The sequence below is a fragment of the Lepidothrix coronata genome, unplaced genomic scaffold, assembly GCF_001604755.1.
Source record: "Lepidothrix coronata isolate B3197 unplaced genomic scaffold, Lepidothrix_coronata-1.0 Scaffold285, whole genome shotgun sequence".
Lineage (NCBI taxonomy): Eukaryota > Metazoa > Chordata > Aves > Passeriformes > Pipridae > Lepidothrix > Lepidothrix coronata.
The window spans coordinates 31,181-42,358 of NW_016690465.1; the positions used below are offsets into that span (position 1 = coordinate 31,181).

At 65.6% G+C, this 11,178-nt stretch overlaps 2 protein-coding genes across 3 annotated transcripts in view; one reads left to right on the forward strand and one right to left on the reverse strand.

The window, feature by feature from the left end:
* The window catches only part of NACAD (NAC alpha domain containing), an 8,048-nt gene extending 2,778 nt beyond the window's left edge, over positions 1–5,270 (forward strand). Inside the window, exons 2-8 of the mRNA XM_017836822.1 lie at positions 143–2,767; positions 3,455–3,543; positions 3,619–3,702; positions 4,136–4,282; positions 4,363–4,494; positions 4,873–4,995; positions 5,141–5,270. Coding sequence (XP_017692311.1) covers positions 143–2,767; positions 3,455–3,543; positions 3,619–3,702; positions 4,136–4,282; positions 4,363–4,494; positions 4,873–4,995; positions 5,141–5,155 — 3,215 coding nt within the window. The 3' untranslated portion in view covers positions 5,156–5,270. The remainder of the gene's footprint in view (positions 1–142; positions 2,768–3,454; positions 3,544–3,618; positions 3,703–4,135; positions 4,283–4,362; positions 4,495–4,872; positions 4,996–5,140) is intronic.
* Positions 5,271–6,879: 1,609 nt separating this feature from the next.
* The window catches only part of CCM2 (CCM2 scaffolding protein), a 13,368-nt gene continuing 9,069 nt past the window's right edge, over positions 6,880–11,178 (reverse strand). For both annotated transcript variants that reach the window (XM_017836855.1, XM_017836857.1), the window contains exons 7-10: positions 10,979–11,036; positions 10,042–10,180; positions 8,853–8,991; positions 6,880–7,900 (exon numbers count right to left, since the gene is read on the reverse strand). In XM_017836855.1, the coding sequence (XP_017692344.1) occupies positions 7,626–7,900; positions 8,853–8,991; positions 10,042–10,180; positions 10,979–11,036 (611 nt within the window). In that variant the 3' untranslated portion in view covers positions 6,880–7,625. The remainder of the gene's footprint in view (positions 7,901–8,852; positions 8,992–10,041; positions 10,181–10,978; positions 11,037–11,178) is intronic.

Below are 11,178 nucleotides of genomic sequence, written 5' to 3' on the forward strand. Positions count from 1 at the left end.
CCGGGCACCCCCCCGGGCACCCCCCCGGGCACCCCCCCGGGCACCCCCCCGGGCACCCCCCCGGGCACCCCCACCGCCCCCACGGGCACCCCCGGCATCGAGCTCCACCTTCACGCCGGGTCCCCGTGTCACCCCCCCGCAGAGGGGACGGGCCCCGGGTCTGCGGGGACCCCCCCGGGACTGCCCAGGGGGCACACGGAGCAGGACGGCCACGCCTTTGTCCCCACGGTGGAGGCGTGGTCCCCCCTGGAGCCCCCCCAGGAGGTGGCAGAAAGTTCTGGAGCGGCATCGCCGGGACAGGGACCTTGCACGGAGCCAGCGGTGACAGTCGGTGTCCCCCAGAGCCCCGGGCCCTGCGCCAGGGACCCCCAGAGCCTCCGGCTGAGGGGGGCCAACGGGGAGCCCCGGGACAGCCCTGGGGGTGACAGCGATGGTGACAGTGACCTCAAGCTCGGCACAGGGAGAGCAGGGAGCACTGATGGCCACAGTGAGCCGGACACCGCGGCCACCAGCCTGGGGACGTCGGTGACACCGATCCCCCGGGATGAGACGGACACTGCGGCCACTGAGGAGGTGACACCAGTGACACCCGGCCTGGTGGACACTGCGGAGACTGACCTGGGGACATCAGCGACACCTGGGCTGGACACTGACCTGGAGACACCGGTGACCCCCAGCCTGATGGACACCGTGGGCACTGACCTGGAGACACCGGTGACCCCCAGCCTGATGGACACCGTGGGCACTGACCTGGAGACACCGGTGACCCCCAGCCTGATGGACACCGTGGGCGCTGACCTGGAGACACCGGTGACCCCCAGCCTGATGGACACCGTGGGCGCTGACCTGGTGACACCAGGTGACACCATTGGTGTGGCACCAATCCTCCTGGATGAGATGGACACTGTGGCCACCAGCCCGGTGACACCCAGCCCGCCCGGTGAGCCAGACACTATGGCCACTGCCATGGTGACACCGGTGACACCGACCCCTCTGGATGAGCCGGACACTGATCTGGGGACGCTGGTGACACCCAGCCTGATGGACAGCACGGCCACCGGCCCAGTGGCACCCAGCCCACCGGACACTGCGGCCACTGAGCTGGTGACACTGGTGACACCCAGCCCGTTGGATGAGCTGGACACTGTGGCCACTGACATGGTGACACCAACCCCACTGGATGAGCCGGACGCTGCAGGCACTGCAGGGTTGACACCAGTGACGCCTGACCTGATGGACAGCACGGCCACCGACCTGGTGACACCGGTGACACCGACCCCCCTGGATGAGATGGACGCTGTGGACACTGACCTGCTGACAACGAGCCCCCCAGATGAGCTGAACACAGTGGCCACCAACTTGGTGACACCAACCCCGCCGGACACTGCGGCCACTGACCCGGTGACACGAGTGACAGCAAGCCCACCAGATGAGATGGACACTGCAGCCACTGACCCGGTGACACCAGTGACTCCCAGCCTGCTGGACAAGATGGACACTGTGGACGCTGCCCTGGTGACACCGGTGACATCCACCCTGAAGGATGCTGTGGTCACTGACGTGCTGACATCAGTGACAACCACCCTGATGGACACTGTGGCCACCAACCTGGTGACACCGGTGACACCAACCCCGCTGGATGAGATGGACACTGCAGCCACTGCCCCAGTGACACCAGTGACCTGCAGCCTGATGGACACCGGGGACACCGAGCCACTGACACCGGTGACACCAACCCCGCCGGATGATGCAGCCACTGACCTGGTGACCCCCAGCCCGGTGGCCACCACGGCCAGTGCCCCGGTGACCCCAGTGACCCCCAGCCCGGTGGCCACCATGGCCAGTGCCCCGGTGACCCCGAGCCCCCAGCCCGTGTCCCCCGTGGTGCTGGCAGCTGAGGTGACCCTGTCCCACGAGCCCCCGGCTGCCCTCCCGTGTCCCCCATCACAGGGGTCGCTGTCACAGCCCCCCGGGGAGGTCCCCGAGCCCCCCAAAGGGTGGGGGGACGTGGCCACCGCCTCGCCCGAGGGCTCGTCCCTGGAGCTGCCGGATGCTTCTCAATCCCACCCCATCTCCAGCCTCAACAGCGCCAGGGAGGGCCCCCCACGCCCCCCCGGGACCCCACACCCCCCCGGGACCCCCGGCCCCCCCTGTGCCCTCAGGGGGCCGTCAGAGGAGGAAGAGGCAGAAGAGAAGGGGGAGGAGGATGATGAGGGTCCCGCAGCCCCCCCCCCGCTGTTCACGGCCTCGGAGCGGGAGGTGTTTGTGGGGACCCCCCTGGCCCCCCCCGAGCTGCTCCCACCACCCGGTGCCTTTTCGGGGCGTGGGGCCGGCCCGGGGGTCACTGCCCTGCCCCGGGGGGCCCTCGGGGACCTGCCCCCGCCCCTGCAGGAGCCCCCCACCCCCCGGCCGGGCCCTGAGCCCCCCGGCCCCACTGAGGGGGGCACCGATGCCAAAGTCCCGGGGGAGGGTGGCCCCCCAAGCCCCCCCGGCCCCCCAAGATCCCCCCCAGCTCCCCCTGAGCAGCAGCAGCAGCAGAAGGAGGAGGCGGTGGGGGGGGGCTCCTCCAGCCCCCTTCCCGCTGTGGGGGCTCAGCAGGGGCCCCCCCAGAAGCCGCCCCCCCCCGAGCCCCCCCGCCCTGCGCCCCCCAAACTCAGCCAAGTGCCTCCTCCCGCCGCCGTGTCCCTGCTGGCCCCGGCCCCCCCCGGGCCCCTCCCCGGCCAGGAGCCCCCCCCGGGGCTGCCCCCCTCCAGGAAGCACCTCGAAGGTAAGAGACACCCCCCAGATTCCTCCGTGGCTGTGGGTCTGGGGTGGGCATCACCCGGGGGGGGCTGGGGAGGGTCTCTGGGGGGGTTCAGCCCTATGAAGGGGTTTTGGGGGCCCCCCAGCTCAGCCCCCCCCACTGCCATAGGGGACTGTGTGGGGCCAGGGTGGGCGCTTGGGGGGGCTGGGAGTGCCTTTGGGGGGGTTGTTGTTCCCGGGTGGGTGATGGGGGTGAGCAGGGGGGTTCACCCCCATGGGAGGTTTCCCCACCCCCCAGCTCAGCCCCCCTCCCGGGGTATTTCTTGGCACCAGGGTGGGCACCTGGGGGGGGAGGATGTGCCTTTGGGGGCGTCCCGGGGTGGGTGATGGGGGTGAGCAGGGGGTTTGACCCCCCAGAGGAGTTTTGGGGACCCTTGGGCTCAGCCCCCCGTCCCCCCGCAGCCCCCCAGCCCCCCCCGCAGAAGGAGCCGGAGCCCCGGGGCCGAGCGGCAGGGCCGGGGGCTGGGGGGGGCCGGGGGCCCCCCCGGGGGTCTCTGCAGTCCGAGTCGAGCTCGTCCAGCGAGGCTGAGACCCCCCGGGCCGACCCGGCCCCCCAGCGCTGCCAGCCCAACCACCGAGGTGAGGGGGGGCCCTGGGTACCCCCGGGCTTGGGGGGTCCGGGGCCCCTCTCACTGCCCCCCTTCATTCCCAGGGTCCGGGAACGAATCCGAGAGCAACGACGAGTCCATCCCGGAGCTGGAGGAGCCCGAGGGCTCGGAGCCGCCCCCCGCCCAGCCCCAGGTGGAGGTTTGGGGGGTCGGGGTTGGTGGGACCCCCCGGGGGTGCTGGGGGCCCCCCTGACCCCCCTCTCTGCAGGTGCCCCTGGGCCACGCGCTCGGCCCCGGAGAGGAACCGCTGAGCAAGGCCAAGCAGAGCCGGAGCGAGAAGAAGGCCCGGAAGGTGGGGGGTCCCACTGGGAACGGGGGTCCCTATGTGGGGTTGGGATCCCCATCCCAGGGTTCGGGCAGGGGGGTCAGTCCTGGGGTGCTGGGGGCCTGGTCCCCACTCTGGGGGTCCCCAGGTCACACTGGGTTGGGGTTGGGCTCACCCATGGGGTTGGGGTCCTTATTTCACCATGGGTTTTTGGGGCGGTTAGTTCTGGGGTGTTGGGGTTCAAGCCCCCACTCCAGGGGGTTCTCCAGGCCACACTGGGGAGGGTCTGGGGGTTCCCACCCTGGGTTGGGGGTCCCATCCTGGCCGTGCCAGGGACAATGTCCTCCATCCCCCATCCCGGGTTTCCCCGTTATCCCGGGGATTTGGGGTGTCGCTGTGGGGGCTGGAGCCCCCCCGGGCTGCTGTGCAGGGGGTCACCCTGTGCCCCCCGCGCCCCCAGGCCATGTCCAAGCTGGGGCTGCGGCAGATCCACGGCGTCACCCGCATCACCATCCGCAAGTCCAAGAACATCCTGTTCGTCATCTCCAAGCCCGACGTGTTCAAGAGCCCCGCCTCCGACATCTACATCGTCTTCGGGGAGGCCAAGGTGGGCTCGGGGGTCCGAGGTGTGTGTGGGGGGGTGTCCCTGCCCGGGGGAGGCCGGCAGTGACCCCCTGTGCCCCCCAGATCGAGGACCTGTCCCAGCAAGTGCACAAAGCGGCGGCCGAGAAGTTCAAGGTGCCGCTGGAACACTCGGCCCTGGTGACAGACACGGCCCCCGCCCTCGCCATCAAGGAGGAGAGCGAGGAGGAGGAGGAGGTGGGTGCTGGGGGGGCTCGGGGACCCCCGGGGGGTGACATGGGGGGGTAACGGAGCTGTTCCTCCCCCAGGTGGGGGGGATAGGGCTGGAGGAACAGGAGGACACGGAGCCGGGGGTGGCTCAGGTTATGGTCTTGTGCCCTGGGAGGGGCACGGGGGGAGTCCCTGAGGTGTGCAGAGGGACCCCCAGGGTCCTGTGGGGTGTTATGGGGGGGACAGGACGGGGCTGGAGGGGCAGGACACGGAGCTGGGGATGGCCCTGGCCAGTGTGGTGTGCCCTGGGAGGGGACACAGAGGGGCTCCCGGGGTGGGTGCTGGGGGACCCCCGAAGCTCTGGGTGGGTGCCTTCGGGGGGTGACAGCCCTGTGCCCCCCCCAGGTGGACGAGACGGGGCTGGAGGTGCGGGACATCGAGCTGGTGATGGCCCAGGCCAACGTGTCCCGCCCCAAAGCCGTGCGGGCCCTGCGGCACAACAACAACGACATCGTCAACGCCATCATGGTGAGTGGGATGGGCTGGGACCCTCCCTGCTGGGGGCTGGGACCCTCCCTGCTGGGGGCTGGGACCCTCCCTGCTGGGGGCTGGGACCCCTCCCCAGCGGGACTGGGGTGTCCTGGGGGTCCCTGACTCGCCCTCTCTCCCGCAGGAACTGACCATGTAGCGGCCAGGGCTGGCCTGGCCCCCCTGTATAGATGCACAGAGCCCCCCCAAATCCTTCCTCCTGCCCCCCATCCTCCTCCTCCCCCCCTGGACCGCTCAATAAAGGCCTCCTGCACCCCTTGGATTGCACTTGGCCCCCCCTGTGATGATTTTGGGGGGTCTGGGGAGCCCCTTTTCCAGCAGTGAGGTGGGGGGGGCACAGGGGGTTGTAACCAGGATGGGGAGGTGGAGGGACAGCAGGGTGGGCAGGTTTTGGGGCTCTCATGGTGCTGGGGGTCAGGGGTGGCAGCACCCCAGGGTGCTCCCAACACCATTGGGGGTCAGGGTTTACCCCCCCCAACTTTAGGGGGACAATGGGGGTGTGGCAGAGACCTGCCAGGACACTGCAGCTCTGCCTCACTCCCAGAATTTAATCCCCTTTCCCATGGAAATATAAAAACACCTCCTGCTCCCCCATGAGCTGTCAGGAGCTCTCTGGATCCTGTCAAAAATGGGGGTTTTCCTGAAATTCCCAATTTCCCAAAGGGTTTAATGATGGGAAGGAAACTCCCCCAGCTCTGAGGGAGGGAATTCCTGCTCCCCAAATCCCAGGGACCCGGGGTCCCCCTGCTTTGCCCCCCCCCTTCCTGCGCCCAGTTTCTTGGCCTGGGAATGGGAAGGCTCTCGGAGGGGCCCCCTCTGTGCCCCCCAGGTGAGTCCCCGGGATCACTCAGCTTCCAGCACCCCCAAATTCCAGGGGGAGGAGGAGCTGGGGCTGGGGGACCCCCCCGGAGGAGAGGGGGGGGTCACCAGTTAAGGGTGAGGGGGAGAAGACATCACTAAGGGTAAAGGGAGAAAGGGGACACCAGTAAAAGTAACGGTAAAGGGGGCAGGACACACCAGTGAGGGTGCTGGTGAACTGGGGACACACCAGTGAGGGAGCTGGTGAACTGGGGACACACCAGTGAGGCTGCTGGTGAACTGGGGACACACCAGTGAGGCTGCTGGTGAACTGGGGACACACCAGTTAAGGGAGCTGGTGAACTGGGGACACACCAGTTAAGGGTGCTGGTGAACTGGGGACACACCAGTTAAGGGTGCTGGTGAACTGGGGACACACCAGTGAGGGTGCTGGTGAACTGGGGACACACCAGTTAAGGGAGTTGGTGAACTGGGGACACACCAGTTAAGGGAGTTGGTGAACTGGGGACACACCAGTTAAGGGAGTTGGTGAACTGGGGACACACCAGTTAAGGGTGCTGGTGAACTGGGGACACAGCAGTTAAGGGAGTTGGTGAACTGGGGACACACCAGTTAAGGGAGTTGGTGAACTGGTGGGCACTGGGAGCAGAGGGGTTAAAGGCACTGCGGGGGATTTGGGGCTGAAGCCTCTGGAATGTGCTGGAGCTGCGGGATCCCCCAAACTGCTGAGTCAGTGTCTGCCTCTGGGTGGAGGGGCCCAGTCCCCCCCCCGGGCACCCACGGAGGGGGCAGCACCCCTCTGGTGTGGCTGTGGGATTAACTGGGACCCCCCATCCCATATAGGGACCCCCCCAAGGTGGGACTCCCATCAGGGGTGCAGATAGAAGGGGGGTCCTGGATCAGCTCTGGGGGTCCTGGGGTGCCCCAGCAGCCCCCCCCGAGCTCCTGCCCCCACCAGGACCACCGGGATGGGCAGGGGGTGATTGTGGGGAATCTGGGGGAGCCAGAACGTTCTGGAATGTTCCGACAGCAGGGCCGAGAGGGTGAAATGATTCACATTGTGGCAAAACTTCATTAGGGGGGTCGGGGGGGAGTTATGGGGGACCTGCTGTGCAAACTGTAAACTGGGGAGGGAGCGGGCCCGGCCCCTCAGGAAGAGATCTGGATGCTCAAGAGCAGATCCATCCTCCGGGGAGATCCATCCCCTTGGAAGGAAACCTCGATGCTCAGAAAGAGATCTGTCCCCAAAAATCCAAACCCCAAATCCAGCTCTGCCCCTCCAAATCCACACCGGAGCCATTCCTGCCCCTGGAGCTGTTAATGAGGCCAGGAGAGTGAATCCATCCTGTTGGAGCCCCCAGGTCCTGCAGAAGAATCCATGTTCTGGGACCCTCCAAGGGCAGGTCCATGTCCCCCCACCTGAGGGCACAGGTTGGTGTTCTTGGGTCCCTCCGAGGGCCACTCTGGGGTCCCCAGGGGCAGCTCCATGTTCCATGTCCCGGGGTACCCCCAGGGGCAGCTCCATGTCCCAGAGTACCCCCAGGGGCAGCTCCATGTCTCCCCTAAAGGCAGCTCCGTGTTCTCCTCAGGAGCAGCTCCACATCCTGGTGTCCCTCCAAGGACAGCTCCGTGTTCCCCCAGGGGCAGGTCCATGTTCCACGTCCCCCCCAAAGGCACCTCCGTGTCCCGGTGTCCCTCCGAGGGCCGGGCCGGGATCCCCCCGGGGGCAGCTCCGTGTTGCCCCTGGGAGCAGCTCCGTGTCCCGGCCCCCCGTGTCCAGCCCCATTCCCTCAGGACGAGTCCCTGTCCAGGCTGCAGCCCAGCGCCTCGATGTCGCTGCTGATGTGGGAGATCATCCTGTCCCACTCGTCCTCCTCCGAGGGCACCGACTGCTCGTCGGAGCTGCCGGCGGCGCCGGTGCCGTTGGAGGCGGAGGCGGCGCCGAGGGAGCGGCGGTAGCGCCCGAAGCTGTCCGTGATGATCCCGCGCCCGTCCTTCACCCCGATGGTCTCCAGGAAGTTCTCGAAGTGCTGGCTGTCCTTCTCCGGGATGAAGGGACGCAGGCCTGGAGCCGGGAGAGAGCACGGACAGAGCGTGGGACGTGGAGATGTGCACTCAGGGCAGGTACCCGTGGGGTTCTCACTGCACGGTGTTCCCGAGGCTCCTGAGCCTTCCGGGAGAGCCCGGGAGCCTCTCTGGGGGGACGGGGAGCTCCAGGGTCTCCCATTCACACCTGGGACCTGAGGGCAAAATCCGGCCCAAGGGGGATTTTCCAAACTCCAAAGGATCTAATTCCTCACCTGACTCCTTGCTCGGCTTTGCTGAGCTTATGCCAATAATTTGTCCCGTCAGGGACATCTGCCCTGTCCCCTCGGTGTCCCCAGGGGCCAGCAGGGCCCAGGTGAGACACACTGCTTCCATCCTGGGGGGATTTGAAATTCCTGGTCTGTTTTCCTGGGATATTAGAGGCCAGGAGGGAGGCCCTGGGTGCAGTCAGACAAGCTGTTCCTATCCTGTCAGGATTTTAAACTCCTGGCCTGTTTTTCCTTGGATAGTAAAGGCCAGGTGAGAGGATCCAGGTGTGTAAGCCCAGGTTATTTAAATGTCCCAGGTCTGGAGGAAATTCCCAGGTTGGGAGGAGATTCCCTGGCCTGGAGATTTCCCAGGTCTGGGGGAGGTTCCCAGGTCTGTGTTAAGTTCCCTGGTCTGGAGAAGATTCCCTTGTTCTGGAGGAGGTTCCCAGGTCTGGGAGAGACTCCCAGGTTGGCAGGAGGTTCCCAGGTGCTCCACAGCCAGGAGAGAACAGGGAACAGCTCTGAGGCAGGGACTCAAACCAGGATAGGCTGAAACAGATGGCCCAGGAAGGAGGAATCTCCACAGGAGTGGTGGATTGAGACATTCCCCTCGTGTGGTGACCCCAAGGTCTCCCTGTGCCCCGACCCTTTCCCCCCTCAGTCCCACCCCACCGCCTGTCCCGTAGCACCCAGTGCCCATCCCTGGAGCTCTCCTGCACTCACCCAGGAGCAGGAATTTCCTGCTGTCCCCGTAGAGCTGCTTGAGGTTGATGCAGAACTCGTGGATGGAGGCCCCGTTGCGGTACTCGTGGAGCAGCATGGCAAACTGCTGGATCTCCTGGGAGGACAGCTTGGTCCGGAGCTGGGGGACAGCACTCATGGCACCGGGGCTTGGGAATGGGGGGAGGCTTGGGAATGGCACTGGTTGCAGCCAGGGACCCCCTCATCCCGATGGGAAAGCAGGGACAGGCTCTGGGTGTTGCTGGGGCTGGGACTTATGGATAGGGATGACTTTGGACAGGGGGAAGGAGACAGAGTGGGGGATGCTCCTGTGGGAGATGGAGAGAGTCCAGAGGAGGCCCCGGAGATGCTGCCAGGGCTGGAGCCCCTCTGCTCTGGAGCCAGGCTGGGAGAGCTGGGGGGGTTCCCCTGGAGAAGAGAAGGCTCCAGGGAGAGCTGAGAGCCCCTGGCAGGGCCTGAAGGGGCTCCAGGAGAGCTGGAGAGGGACTGGGGACAAGGCCTGGAGGGACAGGACACGGGGAACGGCTTCCCACTGGAAAAGTGGAGATTCAGATGGGATATTGGCAAGAAATGGTGTGAGGGTGGTGAGGGACTGAAGTGGATTTCTGAGACAAGCTGTGGCTGCCCCACCTCTGGAATTGTTCAAGGCCAGGTTGGACGGGGCTTGGAGAAACTTGGGAGGGTGGAAGGTGTCCTTGCCCACAGCACGGGGTGGAACTGGATGATCTGTAGGTTCCCTTCCCACCCAAACCACTCCAAGGTTCCACGACACGAGCCCACAGCCAGGCCCTCCCGGCCCAGCCTGGCTGGGAAGGAGGTCGAGCTGCTCCTACACCCCACATCCCTCCCTCTGAGGCCACAATCCGAGATCCCAGGAGCATCCCAATGCCCCGAGCGTCGCGATCCCAAATCCCAGGAGCATCCCAGTGCCCCGAGGGTTCCAGTCCCAAATCCCAGGATCATCCCAACGCCCCGAGGGTCCCGGTCCCAAATCCCAGGATCATCCCAGCGCCCCGAGGGTCCCAGTCCCAAATCCCAGGATCATCCCAACGCCCCGAGGGTCCCGGTCCCAAATCCCAGGATCATCCCAGCGCCCCGAGGGTCCCGGTCCCAAATCGCAGGATCATCCCAGCACCCCGAGGGTCCCGCTCCCCAGTCCCCGAGCCCCCACCGTCATCATGTAGTCCTGGAGCAGCTCGGTGGCCGTGGTGCTGAGCTCGCTCTCGCTCGCCGTGGTCACGTGCGGGGACGGGCGCGCCGAGAACGAGGATGGGGATGTGTCTCCTGCCTCCAGGGTGTCTGGGAAGGAACTGACACGGAACAGGGTGAGTTCTCGGGAGCTCCTCGGGCATGGAGGGGCCGGAGGGGTGGGGAGCCACGTGGGGGTGGGAATTTTGGGGCGGGCTGTGCAGGGCCAGGAGCCGGGCTCTGATCCTTGGGGGTCCCTCCCAGCCCAGGATATTCCATGATTCTGGAACCTCCAGGTCCGAGGACCCTGTGGAGCCAAACATTGGTTTGGTGACACCGTGACAACGGAGCCCCACACAGGGAATTATCCCTCCAGGTGCTTCCTCGTTGGGAACAGCACAGGGAAAAATCCCCAAACTCCTCATTTTGGGGCTAAAGCTGCAAATTTCCAATAGTGTTCATAATTCCTTCATGTTAAACATTTCAAGAGCATCCCTCCATGTTGGACACTCCAAGAACATCCCTCAGCGTTGGACATTCCAAGAGCATCCCTCAATATTGGCTATTCCAAGGGCGCCCCTCCATGTTGACCAATGGATTGTGTGTTGGGATTTCATCCCACGAACGCTACAGAGGTTTCCAGCGATCCAGGAGAGAAAAGTTTCCCAAACGAAGGGGTTTTTTGGGAAAACCCTTCTCCCAGCTCCAGCAGGGCTGATCAGCCACCACCCCCGTGCTGTGCTGACACAGGCACTGCTCGCTGTGGACGTGACTTTCCCTGGAATGCTGAGGGCAGGACAATCCAAGCCTGGACAGGATCTGTGCCAACACCCGCCGAGGCCCAGCGGGGCCGGGCTGAGCTTCCCCCCGTGCCCACGGCAGTGGATCCGGGGTTAATCCCGGCTCCAGGGCTCACTTACAAAGTGCTGGCATCCGCCTCCAAGGGCTCCTTCACGTCCACTTTGGTGGAAGAGTCATCTGGAAGGAGAGAAATTTGGGATACGGAATGTGAGAGGCACGAACTCGGTGATTTCTCAGCCCAGGAGCGACACAGCGGGATTGATTCCTGACAGAGAGTGATTGATTCCTGGCAGAGAGTGATTGATTCCTGACCCAGAGG